This window comes from Carcharhinus amblyrhynchos, chromosome 14 (genome assembly GCF_965287045.1).
Source record: "Carcharhinus amblyrhynchos chromosome 14, sCarAmb.v2.hapA, whole genome shotgun sequence".
Classification (NCBI taxonomy): Eukaryota; Metazoa; Chordata; class Chondrichthyes; order Carcharhiniformes; family Carcharhinidae; genus Carcharhinus; species Carcharhinus amblyrhynchos.
The window spans coordinates 26,243,727-26,259,631 of NC_137337.1; the positions used below are offsets into that span (position 1 = coordinate 26,243,727).

The 15,905-nt window shown below is 45.0% G+C and overlaps 1 protein-coding gene across 2 annotated transcripts in view; it reads right to left on the reverse strand.

Annotated features, from left to right (window-relative positions):
• The window catches only part of mdga2a (MAM domain containing glycosylphosphatidylinositol anchor 2a), a 769,467-nt gene that overhangs the window by 84,452 nt on the left and 669,110 nt on the right, over positions 1-15,905 (reverse strand). For both annotated transcript variants that reach the window (XM_080202474.1, XM_080202475.1), the window contains exon 12: positions 6,331-6,354. In XM_080202474.1, coding sequence (XP_080058600.1) covers positions 6,331-6,354 — 24 coding nt within the window. The remainder of the gene's footprint in view (positions 1-6,330; positions 6,355-15,905) is intronic.

The window sequence follows — 15,905 nt, forward strand, 5'->3', positions numbered from 1 at the left end:
GGAGTTATGAAGGGGGGGCTATGAAGGGGAGGCTATGAAGAGGGGGCTATGAAGGGGGAGATATGAAGGGGGAGATATGAAGGGGGAGATATGAAGGGGGAGATATGGCGGGGGCTATGAAGAGGGAGATATGAAGGGGGAGATATGAAGGGGGAGCTATGAAGGGGGGGGCTATGGCGGGGGCTATGAAGAGGGAGATATGAAGGGGGGGCTATGAAGGGGGGCTATGAAGGGGGAGATATGAAGGGGGGCTATGAAGGGGGGGGCTATGGCGGGGGCTATGAAGAGGGAGATATGAAGGGGGAGATATGAAGGGGGGGCTATGAAGGGGGAGATATGAAGGGGGGGCTATGAAGGGGGGGCTATGAAGGGGGAGATATGAAGGGGGGCTATGAAGGGGGGGCTATGGCGGGGGCTATGAAGAGGGAGATATGAAGGGGGAGATATGAAGGGGGGGCTATGAAGGGGGAGATATGAAGGGGGGGCTATGAAGAGGGAGATATGAAGGGGGAGATATGAAGGGGGGGCTATGAAGGGGGAGTTATGAAGGGGGGGCTATGAAGGGGAGGCTATGAAGAGGGGGCTATGAAGGGGGAGATATGAAGGGGGAGATATGAAGGGGGAGATATGGCGGGGGCTATGAAGAGGGAGATATGAAGGGGGAGATATGAAGGGGGAGCTATGAAGGGGGGGGCTATGGCGGGGGCTATGAAGAGGGAGATATGAAGGGGGGGCTATGAAGGGGGGCTATGAAGGGGGAGATATGAAGGGGGGCTATGAAGGGGGGGGCTATGGCGGGGGCTATGAAGAGGGAGATATGAAGGGGGAGATATGAAGGGGGGGCTATGAAGGGGGAGATATGAAGGGGGGGCTATGAAGGGGGGGCTATGAAGGGGGAGATATGAAGGGGGGCTATGAAGGGGGGGCTATGGCGGGGGCTATGAAGAGGGAGATATGAAGGGGGAGATATGAAGGGGGGGCTATGAAGGGGGAGATATGAAGGGGGGGCTATGAAGAGGGAGATATGAAGGGGGAGATATGAAGGGGGGGCTATGAAGGGGGAGCTATGAGGGGGGGCTATGAAGGGGAGGCTATGAAGAGGGGGCTATGAAGGGGGAGATATGAAGGGGGAGATATGAAGGGGGAGATATGAAGGGGGAGATATGGCGGGGGCTATGAAGAGGGAGATATGAAGGGGGAGATATGAAGGGGGAGCTATGAAGGGGGGGGCTATGGCGGGGGCTATGAAGAGGGAGATATGAAGGGGGAGATATGAAGGGGGGCTATGAAGGGGGGGACTATGGCGGGGGCTATGAAGAGGGAGATATGAAGGGGGAGATACGAAGGGGGGACTATGAAGGGGGGGCTATGAAAGAGGAGCTGTGAAGGGGGGGCTATGATGGGTAGGCTATGCTGAAGGGCAACAGAGAGGGGTGACTATGATGGGAAGCTATGACCGTGGGCTATGGATGGATGGTGGTGAAGCGGTGGGGCACGAGGAGGGTTTGTGCAAGGGTGGAAGTGGGACCTATTGGGAGGACCTCAATGCCCCAATGCCAGCGATCCAGGTCAGACAGCAGGTGGGAAAATATTCCACTGACGAAGAGGGGGTAGTCCCAATGTCCGTCAGGGGATGGAGTCTTCCAGCGAACTGTGAGATTGGGCAGCCTTTCAAAACAATGCCCGATTGCTTTGCAGCTGGGATCACCGGCATGTTTGGGCCCCGTCCCTTCCAGAACAACCCACCACCCTCCCACGACTAAGTGTAGGACGATTGTGGTCCGTCCCACTTTGGACAGAGGCACAGTTCGCTCCAGTTTTCTCACCGTTATGACACTTAGGGCGGCACTTTACTGGCACGTCCGCTGAGGTCCAAACGATCCCTCTTGAGGCCAACGGAGAATATCATTCTCCGAGCCTCGTCTGCCCTCGGAATTGGGGCGTGTGTACCGGTAAAATTCCGGCTTTTGTCATTTTTGGGAAAACTCCCCCCTGGCTGTATCTGACCCTGTATACTGTGAAGGGCAGAAGAACAACAACAAATAAAGGCCATTGGTCCCTTGAGCCAGTTCTGCCATTCAGAATCATGACTGACCTTCAATGTCGACTACACCTTCCTGTATTACCCCCCCCCGCCATCTTTTGATTCCAATCATAGCCAATAAAAACTATTGATCACTTGACTCGAAAATATTCAACGATTGAGCATTTGCAATTCCCTGAAGTCGAGAATTCTAAATGTTTACAACTCCCTGAAGAAATTTTGCCCCTTAAATGATCAGCCCCTTATTCTGATATTGAGATCTCTATAAATAGATTTCCCCAGCGAGGGGAAATCTTCTCCCAGCGTTTACCATATATCATGTCCTTGGTGAGATTGCCCCTGATTTTTTTTACACTTCAGGGAATATAGGTCTACCCTACTCCATTTGAATTTGCTGAACTATCATTACGCACACCTTAAGGCAAGTATACCTTAAGTAAGGAAACCAAAGCTAAGGATAGTCCTTGAAATGTGGTCTCATCAAGACTTGCTACAGGGAAGGACAAGGTGGATAAGGATAAATTGCTTCCACTGGTTGAAAGCTCCAGAACCAGGGGCCATAATCTAAAAACTAGGGCCAGGCCATTCAGGACAGATGTTAGAGAACATTCTTACACACAGCAAATGGAGGAGGTTTGGAACTCTCTTCCTCACACAGAAGTGGATGCTCATTCAATTGTTAGATTTATGTCTGAGATAGACAAATTTTTATTGAGCAGGGGTATCAAGGGATATGGGCCTAGGGCAAGAACATGGAGTTAGGCCACAGTTCAACCAGGGAATCATAGAATTCCGACAGTGCAGAATGTGGCCATTCAGCCCATCAAGTCTGCACCAACAACAATCCCACTCGGCCCTATCCCCATAAACCCATGCATTTACCTTGCAAACCCCCCTGACACTAAGTGGCAATTTAGCATGGCCAATCAACCTAACCCGCACATTTTTGGAGTGTGGGAGGAAACCCACTCAGACATGGGGAGTGCAAACTCCACACAGATAGTCACCCGAGGCTGGATTTGAACCCATGTCCCGAGTGCTGTGATGCAGCAGTGCTAACCACTGTGCCACCCTGCTGCCCTTATTGGGTGGTGAAATGGGATTGTGGGTCTGAATGGCCTACTCCTATTCCCAAGTTCCTGTGTTCCTGTGCTATGTATCATGAAAACTTCTGTACTTGTTTGTACTCACATTCCCTTTGTATAAAAAGCTATCAAACCATCTGCTTTTCAAATTCCTTGCTATGCTTACTTGTTAACTTTGTGATTCGCATAGAAGGGCATCCAGGTTTCTCTAAGTACCAACTTCTCCAGTTTCTCACTAATTAAAAAGTTGTAATTAAGCTTCCATTTCTGTAATTAAGCTGGTTAGTATCAGACCAAACTGGGCCCTTCTCTGTTTCTTCACTTTTCTTACCAAAACACGTAACATTATATTTTTCTACATTATATTCCATCTGCCACAGTCTCCCCCACTCAATTAACCTGCTTAAACAAGGATAAGACCATCTTTCTGTGTTCCTCACCTCGGAATTTTTCAATTCCATTATTTCAGTTATGTTTGACAATGGGTGGCTTACCTGAGTTAAAATAAATGTGTTCTTGGTGTATCCGCCCTGCCTTCAATTTCATTTGACCTAAATTCGGTCTGATTTTCATTTCTGCAACCAAGTAGTGTCCATTACAAGTAACCTCCTTAAAGGAATGTCAGGGATATTTAGCCCCAGCTGAAGCCTGCGAAGGTGTTGTGTAAAAACCCTTTGTTGTAATTAAGCTTCTGCTTGTGTAATTAAGCTGGTTAGACTGAAGTGGGCCTTTCTCTGTTATTAATAATGAGCTATCACAGACAGGAACATAGCACATTTGGAATTACCAGCGCACATTTATTACAGCAGTTCATGTCCAGAGTGATTATTGAACTCATCAATATGTTTAGACAATATACAGACTTCCTGAGTGCATGGGGCATTAACCAGATTTCATCTGCTGAATGCATTAATGGTGTTTATGGGCTTTATTCTGCTTTTGACAAGTAATGAAAAATTGTGGAATTTTTTTCAGATTAGCACAAATTTGGTACATTAAGGCTAGCAGCTGATCGTGGTATTGAGCACATATTGTCAGTGTTAAAAGTGTGACTTCCTCCACATCTGTTAATTACACCCGCATAAATTATATTTGCTCATTTCCAACATTTCCCATTGTTCTTAATTTCACAATTCCCACTTCAGTTTTTCCTCAATTAAAGTGCCTCATCGACCATTAAATTCGCTTCCTCGCAAACACGAGCAAGTCTCGACCGCAATAATGGAAATCTGTTTAAATTAGCAACAAATGCACTAGGATGTTGCCAGACTTTAGACGCTGCTAATTTGACACCAGGACATTTTATCTGTGAAGGCAGCTTTCAGCACCACATGTCAGCTTCTCTGGCCAGCAATAGCAAAGTCTGAAGTTCGAGCAGCTTCAAGATGTTAGTGCTGTCATAGGGTTAAGCACTCCTCATGCTTATTCACTACTCACCTAGAGTCAGCTCCTCCTGTCTACTTACTTCATGTCTGTAAAGACTTCAATCAGGCCATTGAGCTTGGCCTAATGGAATATCAACTCCCTGATTAAGGATCAATTGATGGGCCATTCAGGGAGTCTTTTCCTTGTATTTAATAGGGAGTGTCGGTTCCTCTGGCACTCCTGATGGTGGACTGCTGACTGGTAACATGCTGTTAGAATTGTAAATAAAGGGATTTTGGCAAAGGGACTTCTTCCTCTGAAGACTTATTGCAATGCCCCATACTTTACACCCAGGTAAACGCACATAATCTGCTCCACATCAGATCCTATGCTCTGGGACAATTGAGCATGCCCATATTAATTGATAAATAAAGGGCATTGAATTATAAATGTAACATGACACCAGCACTCAATAAAATGCATCTCCATTTCACACAGGTATCATGAATGATTGGCAGCAAATTACCATATAAATCATGGTGACTGTTGGATGGAGCTTTGCATCTGAATGTTGCACAGAGGTTAGCACTGCTGCCTCACAGCATCAGGGACCCAGGGTTGAATTCCAGCCTCGGGTAACGGTCTGTGCAGAGTCTGTACCTTTTCCCCATGTCTGTGTGAGTTTCCACAGTAAAAAGTCTGACAACACCAGGTTTTAGTCCAACCTATTTATTTGAATAGGTTGGACTAAAACCTGGTGTTGTCAGACTTTTTACTGTGTTTACGCCAGTCCAACGCCGGCATACCCACATGTGTGAGTTTCCTACAGGGGTTCTAGTTTCCTCCCATACTCCAAAGATGTGCAGGTTAGGTTGATTGGCTACACTAAATTGTCAGGAGAATTCGCAGGGTAAATACGTTGGGTAATGGAGACGGGTCTGGATGGGATTGCCATCAGAGCTGGCTTGAAGGGCCAAATGGCCTTCATCTGCACTGTAGGGATTCTATGACTCCATGATCTTGGATATATATTGTGATACGCCTGTGCACATACTTTGAGCTTTAGAATTGTCAAATTGATTCCAAAAGTCTTTATGGCTCCGCCTAATGTTTGTGCTTCTCCTGGTTAGTTGTATGCTGCAGAAACATCTTTACTTGGAACCTGCTGGAGACTTTTCGAAGCCAATTCACTTAAACCCCTTCCAGCCAGGAGAAAGGATAACCAGCTGGCCTTCAAATTAGATTGGGTAGGGTTCGAAATTTGTCCCTGAGGTAGAAAAGAAAATACGCAGAGCTACCCTGTAACCTGATCCTTCCCTATCTGAGACACAGTTATTATAAACCAACAGTGGAAGAAGCTTTTCTTTAAATGCCGTCTGATGTGAGTATTTTGAAGAGACCTGGAGCTGGTGCAGATGAGGGTGACGTGAACACATGGTGGCAGTCCTCAAGTCAAACTATAACAAATACTGTAACTGTGGCCTCAATTCTCCAGCCCGAAAATTAACCTAACTGGGTGCCATGGTGGCACAGTGGTTAGCACTGCTGCCTCAGAGCGCCAAGGACCTGGGTTCAATTCTCAGCTTGGGTCACTGTCTGTGTGTGGAGTTTGCACATTCTCCCCATTGCTACAGTGACCCAAGTTCCGGTTTCCTCCCACATTCTGAAAGACGTGCTGATTAGGTGCATTGGCCGAAACAGGTGCTGGAGTGTGGCGACTAGAATTTCATAGTAACTTCATTGCTGTGTTAATGTAAGCCTTACTTGTGACTAATAAATTAACTTTAACCAACCCATAGTAACTTCTCCATAGAAGAACAAAAATAAGGTACTTACCTAAATGTGGATTCGTCATGGGGGCTGTAAAGGAAACAAAAAGTATGAGTTCATCTGACAGCATTGCATAACTTCCACTACTCCACAGCGATTCCATTCTATCATTGCCCTGATATCTTACTTTCTATCACTTAAAACCAAACTAAGCCAAATATACTTCAGCACATTCGATCAATCACACTTCTCGACCTTGGAGATCATGTTGCAGTTCAATAGTCACACCAAGCCAACATTTTAATTCAAGTAGTTTTTTTGGACACAGGGAACCAAAGGTTAAAGATTAGTTTATAAAAGGAGGGACTACAGTAAGTTACAATGCATAATTCATTACCTAACACAAAAGTTGTGCTAAGTCTTGAAATAATTTGATTTACTTTACTTAAATACTTTGTTACCATTTACGTTTGAATATGCTTTGGCCTCCATCTTTGCAAATATACAAATATAAGTCAGCCAAAGCTCTCTGTGCGTCTGAGTTTGTTTTCAGCTACTCAGATAACCTTCCAACGTGTCCAAGGAATTCAGAGAGAACCTTTCCCATTCTTGTTAACTCTTTATCATGCTTTCATGTAACACTTGATTTTAGAAGGTGGCAGAATAACGATGCTGTAGATTAGGAGGTGGATATTTGTCAGCATAGTGTTAATTCTATCACTGACGCTTGCTGTGTGGGCTGCAGGGGTAGCAGTGGAAGCACTGCCTGCTCCAGGGGAAGTCAATGTACATCTCATAGCACATTAGATGGCAGCACAGTGGCACTGTGGTTAGCATTGCTGCCTCATGCGCCAGGGACCCAGGTGACTGTTTGTGTGGAGCTTGTATATTCTCCTTCTGTCTGAGTGGGTTTCCTTCAGGTGCTTCAATTTTTTCCTCACAGTTCAAACATGTGTGTGTTAGGTTGATTGGCCATGCTAAATTGTCCCTTAGCGTCAGGAGGATTGGCAGGGTAAACATATGGGGTTATGGGGATAGAATCTGAGTGGAATTGTTGTCAGTGCAGACTCGATGGGCCAAATGGCCTCCTTCCGGACTGTAGGGATTCTATGAGAAGCAAGAATCTACATGCAGTAATTTGTCCCTCTATCTTTAATCATCAGATACATTTGTTGAACAATAATGAACAAGTAGATTGCTATATCCTTCTACAGTAGCTTAAACTTAGCTTTCCTGCGGAGTGGAAATAATTAATAGTTTTCAAATGAGAGCGCGGTTTGGTGGGTAGAGAAGGAAGGAAGGAAATACCTTATTTTGGGTATTTATTTGGAATCCTAGTTGATGGATAGGAATCAAAAGGTTAGGGTAAACAAGCATTTCTCAGACTCAAAAGGATTGGAAGTGATGTATCTCAGGCAGACTATACCTACTTCTTGTTTTTAGACTGGGACTTGATAACACAAACATCAGAGAAAGGCTGTTTAAGTTAATATGTTTTGTGAAGAAAACAAGAAACACCAATGTGCCTTCCCTGGATAGGGTGTGGCTAAGCAGAGTAAGCTGGAAATGCAAAGAGAGAAATCCCTAAAAGTGCAAATTCGGGTTGATGAAACCAAAAGAAGCTCAATAGTTTGCTGACTTTTCTACATGGGGCACAGTATACAAGAAGTAAATCACATCAGTATAAGTTCATATAGTGGTTGCCTGATGAATGAAAGGCCAAATTATTTTGGCCAAATAATGCATAGACATGGGGTTACAAAGATGTCAGGAAGAGGAATTATAATGTGGAGAAGGAATAAGAGATACCAGGACTATTTCCACTGGGATAAAAGAGGCTAAGTGTAGACTTAACTGAGTTTTTGTTTTAAAATTGTGCAGGACTTTGAATAAAGAATTATTGTTTATTTTGCTTTTGGAGGCAGCAACAAGTAGGCCTTGATTTAATTATTTACTAAGAGATTATGGAGACAGGCGAGGAGAAATCTGGCTTCTTAAAGGGTTGTTAAGCCTTGGTGTGGGATTTGACTCCACTACAAGCTTCTGATTAAATATCCACATTATCAGTAAGATTGTCTTCCCACCTGACAAACATTGCTCCACTGCACCCTGCCTCAGCTTACCTGCTACGGAGACTCTCATTCATTATCTTTCTTATCTCTGAACTTGACTATTCCAACACTCCTGGTCTCCCACATTCCACCCTTTGTAAACTTGAGGTCAAGCTATTGGTGTCCTAAAGCCCACTTGGTCTTGTTCTTCTATCACCCCTGTGCTCACTGACCAACATTGTCTCCTGGTCAAACAGGTTGATTTAAAATTTTCATCCTCATTTTCAAATCCCTCCATGGCCTCACAGCCTCCAACTCTGTAATCTCCTCCGACCCTCCAATCCCCTCCCTTCCAAGCCCCTGAGATATCTGTATTGATTTAATTATGGCCTCTTCTGACATCCTGAATTTTAGTCACTCAAGGTGTTGATTAGGAGGTAGACCCCACCTCCCCTAGCCTTGCCTGAGGCCGCTGTATGGTCCATTTGATGGATTGAGAAGCCTCTGGTTGTAAGGCACTGTCCGATGAAGCAGGAGTGAGCCACGTCTCTGTGAAACAGAGCACACAGCAATCCCTCAGTTCTCTTTGGAAAGTGAGTCTGTCTCTAAGTTCATCTAGCTAGTTTTCCATAGACTGGACGTTTACAAGCAGTAAGCTGGGGAGTGAAGACCTGATGAAGGAGCAGCGCTCCTAAAGCTCGTGATTCCAAATAGATCTGTTCAACTTTAACCTGGTGTTGTGAGACTTCTTACTTGGCGGCACAGTAACACAATGGTTCACTTCCTGCCTTGGGTCACTGTCTGTGTGGAGTCTACACGTTCTCCCTGTGTCCGTGTGGGTTTCCTCTGGGCGCTCTGGCTTTCTCCCACAATCCAAAAAATGTGCTGGTCAGGTGGATTCACCATGCTAAATTTTCCCTGTGTACCTGAAAAGGCGCCGGAATGTGGCAACTAGGGGACTTCCATAATAACTTAATTGCAGTGTTAATGTGACTAATAAATAACATTTAACAACTTTTTTACTGTGCTCACCCAGTCCAACGCGGGCATCTCCAAATCATCTCTTCCTTTGGGACTTGCGTTAAAACCTATCTTTTTCTGGTTAGACACATTGGCTCTGCTAATTTCTCCCAGTGCGCTCAAACAGGTGCCCCAATGTTGCGGTTAGGGGATTTTCACTGTCACTTCATCGCAGTGTTAATATAAACCTATTTGTGACTGATAAATAAACTTTTTGACCAAGCTTTTGACCACTTGCTCTAATATTGCCAGAGATGATTCAGTGTCTAGTTTGCTGTATAATGCTCCTGTGAAAGCCTTGGAACTGTTTCTTATGTTAAAGGCACAATATAAACATAAGTTGCCGTTAACTCATAGAATGCTTTGCGGGAGGGGGTGTTTGAGGTAAAGGAATTTGCATCTTACAGAGAGAAATCGGAAAGTGCTTGGAGCAAAGGACGGTTCAAGACTCCAGGAAGTGAACAGGGGCAATTAGATTCCATTTTAATTGCCGCAGTGAAGGAAAATCAAACCGAAAGGCCTCTGTCTGTGTTGCAGGCTTCCATCGTTCCCCCATATCTTACAACCTATTACAGAAATTTCTCGATAACACTTCACGGGAATGAGTCACTTTGAAGTGCAGTGAATGAGTCGTTTGCAAACACAAGAGCCAATATTAATGCGCTGGTCAATTAATGGATTCGTCACTCATCAGCATTCAGATCAGCATTCCTGGGGAAAATGGATAGAGTGAGGATTTTGCTGGTTTTTATATCAAAGTGTGATCTCTCTCTCTATTCCAACTGCATAGCAAGCAATTGAAATGAATAATGTAGGAAGAGAAAACCTCTTTGGTAGAAGGCTGGACTTTCAACTAGATCGGGCTGACAGAGGAATATCCAATATTTTTAACATCAAACCCTGTTACAAACCAGACAAGGCTATCCAGAAAGAACACAAAGATATTTTGTGTGGACAAACCAATAAACAATCCTGACCAGCAACTTGGCCACCTAGACACTTGTGATTTGATCCGTCCAGCTAAACAACTGTTAAATAAAAACAGAAAGTGGAAATATTCAACAGGTCTAGCAGCATCTGTGGAGTCAGAAACCGAGTTCATGTTGCAGGTCGGATGTCACTCTTCAGGCTGAAGGTGAGGGAGGGGGGGTGCGGGTGTGGAAATGTGATGTGTTTTATGCTGTTGAACATTAAAGAGGGGAGGAAGAAGAAAAAGGAAGGTCTGGGATGGGGTGAGTGCAGGAGAGATTAAATAACAAAAACAGAATGGAACATAAGTCAGAGGGAGTGGCAGTGGTTGCAGTAAGGAAACCAAAGGTTGGCCTTGGGCGCGTGTTCAAGGCAGAATAATGAATAGTTGTCTGTCAGGAATCAAAAAACCACATAAACAAAATACAGACTGGCACTTGGCAAGAAAAAAAAATCAAAATGGAGACAGAGTTCATGGTGTGAATTGCTGAGTTGGTCACTGGGTCCACAAGGCTGCAGATTGGGTGACCAACTCTCAGTGAACAAATGAAGGGACACTTTGGCATCTAAGTGGGGACGTTGGCTAATCTGCAATAGCAGGGAGAAGACGGGTACTGGCAAAACCCAGGGGGAGGGGGGGAGGGGGGTAATGGCGAGGAGAGGGGGATGCTGGGGAATCTATCCGAGTTACGGTGGGTAGGGGGGTTTGGGGGGGGGGGGCGGGGGCAGCTGCTGGAGAATATGTCAGAGCGCGGGGGGGGGCAGTCTGTGAGAGGGAGGAGGTGGTGCTGGAGAACCTGTCAGAGTGTGGGGAGGGGGTCATTTGGTGTCTGTGGGAAGGAGAGGGTGGTGATGGACAGTCTGTCAGGGTGGGGGGAGTGGACAGGGAGAGGGTAGTGCTGGAGAACCTGTCAGAGTGTGTGTGTGTGTGTGTGTGTGTGTGGGGGGGGAGGTGGTTGATGGCGGGGGAATGTGGAGGGTGAGAGAGTCAGGTGGCCTGGGGGAGGGACAGGGTGATGGTGGACAGCCTGTCAGGGTAGTGGAAGGGTGGTGTTGCCAAGTCTGTGAGCAGTATGGAAGCGAGCTGCCGGGGGAAGGGCAGAGTTTGCATGTCCAAGAACGTTCTGTGCAAGCACAAAGTTTGGTAATTGAGAATGTGGCCCCATCAACATTATGGTGCAGACAAACTGGGACACACGGCAAGTGCCTTTACATCAGGAAAGCCCTGAAAAGCCAAGGTGACTGGTCACCCAGCTGCAGAGTGACTGATCAGAAGATGAGATGTTGTTCCTCAAGCTCCTAAATAAAGGTTATTGTGCTCTTCAAATGACAGAGTTTACTGAAGGGAAGTCTAAAGATGGTTCTTTGTCGTGCGGCTTGAATTATAAGTTTGAAGCAAAATGTGAAGCATCGTTGGTGATTATCGAAAGGTCATTGAGACCAAGGCAATATAACATCGTGTTCTCTATTGAAAAGAGTGGATAACCCTCACGGCCGCGGGAAGGAAGGAGAGCTGGGGTGAGGAGAACTGGCGATCGGAAAGAGGAGGACAGTCAGAGGGGGAATGCAACTCGCATGAAGAACAATCTGTCACATGCTTATAACAAGATATTTAAAGGGGAACTGACCTATCATTGGAAGAGTGTTTAATGAAGACTGAGGGAAGCCTGATTCATTATCGGCTGAATATTTAAGGGGAGCCTAATGCATTGTCAGAGGGATATCTACAATCAAAAGAGGCTTTGTCACTTCCTGTGGATATGCTGATAAAGGGAGCTTATTTTCTATTTGAAACATATAAGGTTGTGTGTGTGTGTGCGTGTGTACGTGTGCATGTGTGTATATATGTGCGTGTGTGTGTTTGAGTGTGAATGAGTGTGAGTGTGTGTGCATGTGTGTATATATGTGCGTGTGTGTGTGTGAGTATGAGTGTGTGTGTGTGTGTGTGTGCGTGTAAGGATAATAAGAAGACCACTGTATTGTCAGGTAGACATACAAGAGACTGTGATTTTGTGAGTGTGAGTAAATGTATGATTGTCCGTATTTGTGTGTGGATAAGAGTGTGACTGAGTGTATATGTGTGTGTGACTGCCTGTGTGTGATAATGGTTTGGGTTAAAAGTTTGGGTTAATCCTGTTTTGAACCCTGATTGCAGATGCAGCCATAGTGCAATGGATTTTCTGTACTGTATGTCTGATCAAATAACGCTTAATATTTAATTTACGTATTGAAGTTTGCTTTAATTATTTCTCATAATTCTCACATCTGGACCATACAGCAACCTGCCAAAGGCCAGAAGGTTACAGCTGAGTATAATCAAATGACTAATCAGTCATATATAAAGAAGACTGTCTACAGTTTGCTCTGTGAGATACAAAACATCCATCCTTATCAATAAATCCTGGTTAAGTGGCCTTTAATTCATTTGCCCAATTAGCTCATCATTCATGGTCCAAAATTAAAACATAATAACATCAGCAAACAGAATCAATAGCTGACTGACGTTGACAGGAAACAGGAGAGGTGGAACGAGCGTCTGTGGAATGTTTCGGAAAATCGGCCCGACTTCCCCATTCCCAATCTCTAACTGGAACAGATCCCCACATCGGGATGAAGCTTTGAGGACAGGATCAGTGCGCTCCCCAGCTGAGCAGCTTGTTGACATGCACAGCTAAGGCTCAGATTTGAACAATTCTCTCTTTGGCAAGGTTTGAGAGAGCAATAACAGCTGTGGGAACTCTCTGCTGTAGAAGATGGTGGAAGCAGGGTGATTGAATATTTTTTAAGGCAGAGCTAGATAGATTCTTGCTGGGCAAGCCAGTCAAAGATTATTGTGGGCAGATGGGGAATGTGGACCTGCCTCGCATTAAGTCGCTCTTTCTCTCCACTCTAGCTATGACTGTAACACTACATTCTGCACTCTCTCGTCTCCTTCTCTATGGACAATATGCTTTGTCTGTATGGCGCGTAGGAAACAATCTTTTCACCAATTTTTACTAATACATGTGACAATAATAAATCAAATCAAGTCAACACAAACAGATCAGCCATGCTCTGCCATTCAGTTTGATTGTGGCTGATCATCAAATTCAATATCCTGATTCCCCTTTCCACACATGTCCCTTGATTCCTTTAGCCCCAGGAGATATATCTAATTTCTTCTGGAAATCAGACAACGTTTTGGCCTTAGCTATTCCCTGTGGTAGTGAATTCCACATATTCACCACCCTCCGGGTGAAGAAATTTCTCTTCACCTTAGTTCTAAAAGGTTTACCCCTTATCCTCTAATTCTGATCCCTAGTTCTGGATGACCACCACGAGCTAAATAAGGAAAACTGTTCCTCAATCAAAATCAGTTCTTTCCATGGAAGTGATTGGCGACAGTGGTCTGTTTTTCTTTGACAGTGATGTTGGCAGAAAAGGGTTTGGCCAGATTTCAGGTTCGATGACAATAGTGTGCAGGAACTTGAGTTTCAGAGAAAACTTTCTGCTTGGATGCAACTACCCCCAAAGCCCTTTTCCCAGCCAATAGTCAGCTACTCATTGCTCCTGTATGCGCCCTTTTTTAGACCTGAGAATAGTGACAAAGGGCTATAGAGAGAAAGCGAGAGGACCAGATAGACTGAGAACCGTAAGGAATGGAGACATGTTTCTCGCCACTGGGAGCCTCCAGTTCCACCAAAGTTCTCAGCGTTTTGCAAGGCTCGTCCATCCTGCTGCTATCATGGGAGGTCACCTTTGGTGGAACTGGAAGGCCCTGCTGGCAGGAGAGGCTGGAAAATCCCATCCGTGGAGAGAATCAGATAGAGTTAGCGAGAGCCAGACACAGAGGAGAAAGTGGCAGGTGAAACCAGGGAAATAAAGATATAAATAGAGAGGCAGGTAGATAGGGAACAAAATCACACACGCACACACACATACACACACAGACTCACACGCAAGTACACAGACACACAGACATACACACACTTGGACACACCCATGTACATAGACACAGTCACATGTACACATACACATGTACATAGACACACACATGTGCACACACATGTACAGACACACACACACATGCACAGACATACACACACACATGCACACACACACATAGACACACACATACACATGTTCACAGATACATACATGTACACAGACACACACACATGTACACACACATAGACACACACACAGACACACACATACACTTCTTCCAGAGAGAATCCTATATATTGTTTGCAGTCCAATTGGATATTAGACCTTGGCTTTCTGAGTAGCTTGCAAAACTGGCAATTTAATAAAGATACTGTTGCCATGCTAATACTCCCCCAGTGTTCAAGCCTGATCTCCCTATTACATTGTGATCCCGAGGTCTAGACTTTACCCTTTGGTAACCAACTGGTAGCTCCAATCATTAATAATGACATTGGATTCAGATTTAATAATGAATAATAAGATAAATTATCAACATTAACGTGGAATTTCTCCAGTGGCGACAAAAAGTTAGCGCTGAGGTCTGTTATTTCCGAGAAACGTTTTCTAATTCCAATTACTGTGTGAATATGATTATTTATATAATTAATATAAAAACCTGTAGAGCAGGAAATATCATCACCAGCTCCAATATTGGCCATTCTAACTATTTTTACATTTCCAAAATAAATTAGATCGCAGAATGCTGCATGAATCAGAAGGCAGATAATGCAGTTATCTTAATAAAATTTCTCAAGGTTTAATTATGTATAACTTTGCCACAAGCATCCCAGTTGTCACAAATGCGAATGTTAATATCTTAATGACTTTCTTACTTTCTACTCAGTGTAAAACTGTGCCCTTCAGCTTGACAATGCCATGTCACTAATAGAAATAGTGGCTGAATAGCAACACTTCCACCGAAGAGTCAGAAGATTGTTGGTTCAAGGGCCAGCCTTGAGCACAGAATCTAGGCTGCCATTCCAGTCCAGGGAGTGCCACACTGTCAGAGGTGCTGTCTTTCACAGGATTTGTTAAAGTAAGGCCTCTCTCTGGTGGACATTAAAGATTCCATGGCACAATTCGAGAACGAGCAAATGAGTTGGCACGGTGGCACAGTGGTTAGCACTGCTGCCTCACAGCATCAGGGACCTGGCTTGGGTGACTGTCTGTGTGGTGTTTGCACATTCTCCCCGAGTCTGAATGGGTTTCCTCTGGACGCTCCAGTTTCCCCCCATTATCCAAAGAGGTGAGGGTTAGGTGGATTGGCCATGCCAAATTGTCCCTTAGTGTCAGCAGGATTAGCCAGGGTAACTGTAGGTGTTACTGGAATAGGGCTGGGAGGGATTGCGGTCGGTGCAGACTCAATAGGCCGAATGGCCTCCTTCCGCACTATAAGGGTTCTATGGTTCTATGAGTCCCGACCAACACTGATGTTTCAGCTAACGTCGCTGAAACAGATAACAGACAGGCGGGGGAGTTGGCTAATTAGAATGTGGGAGTCGGAGGAAATGTCAGCTCAGAAAAGGCTGGCACCACATTTTAAAGGCAACAGGCTTAGAGGGTGCAGTGAATGGATGCGTCAGGTAGCTTCATGAGAAACCTGTCTGCACAGTACAATCTGCACAGTGGTACAAT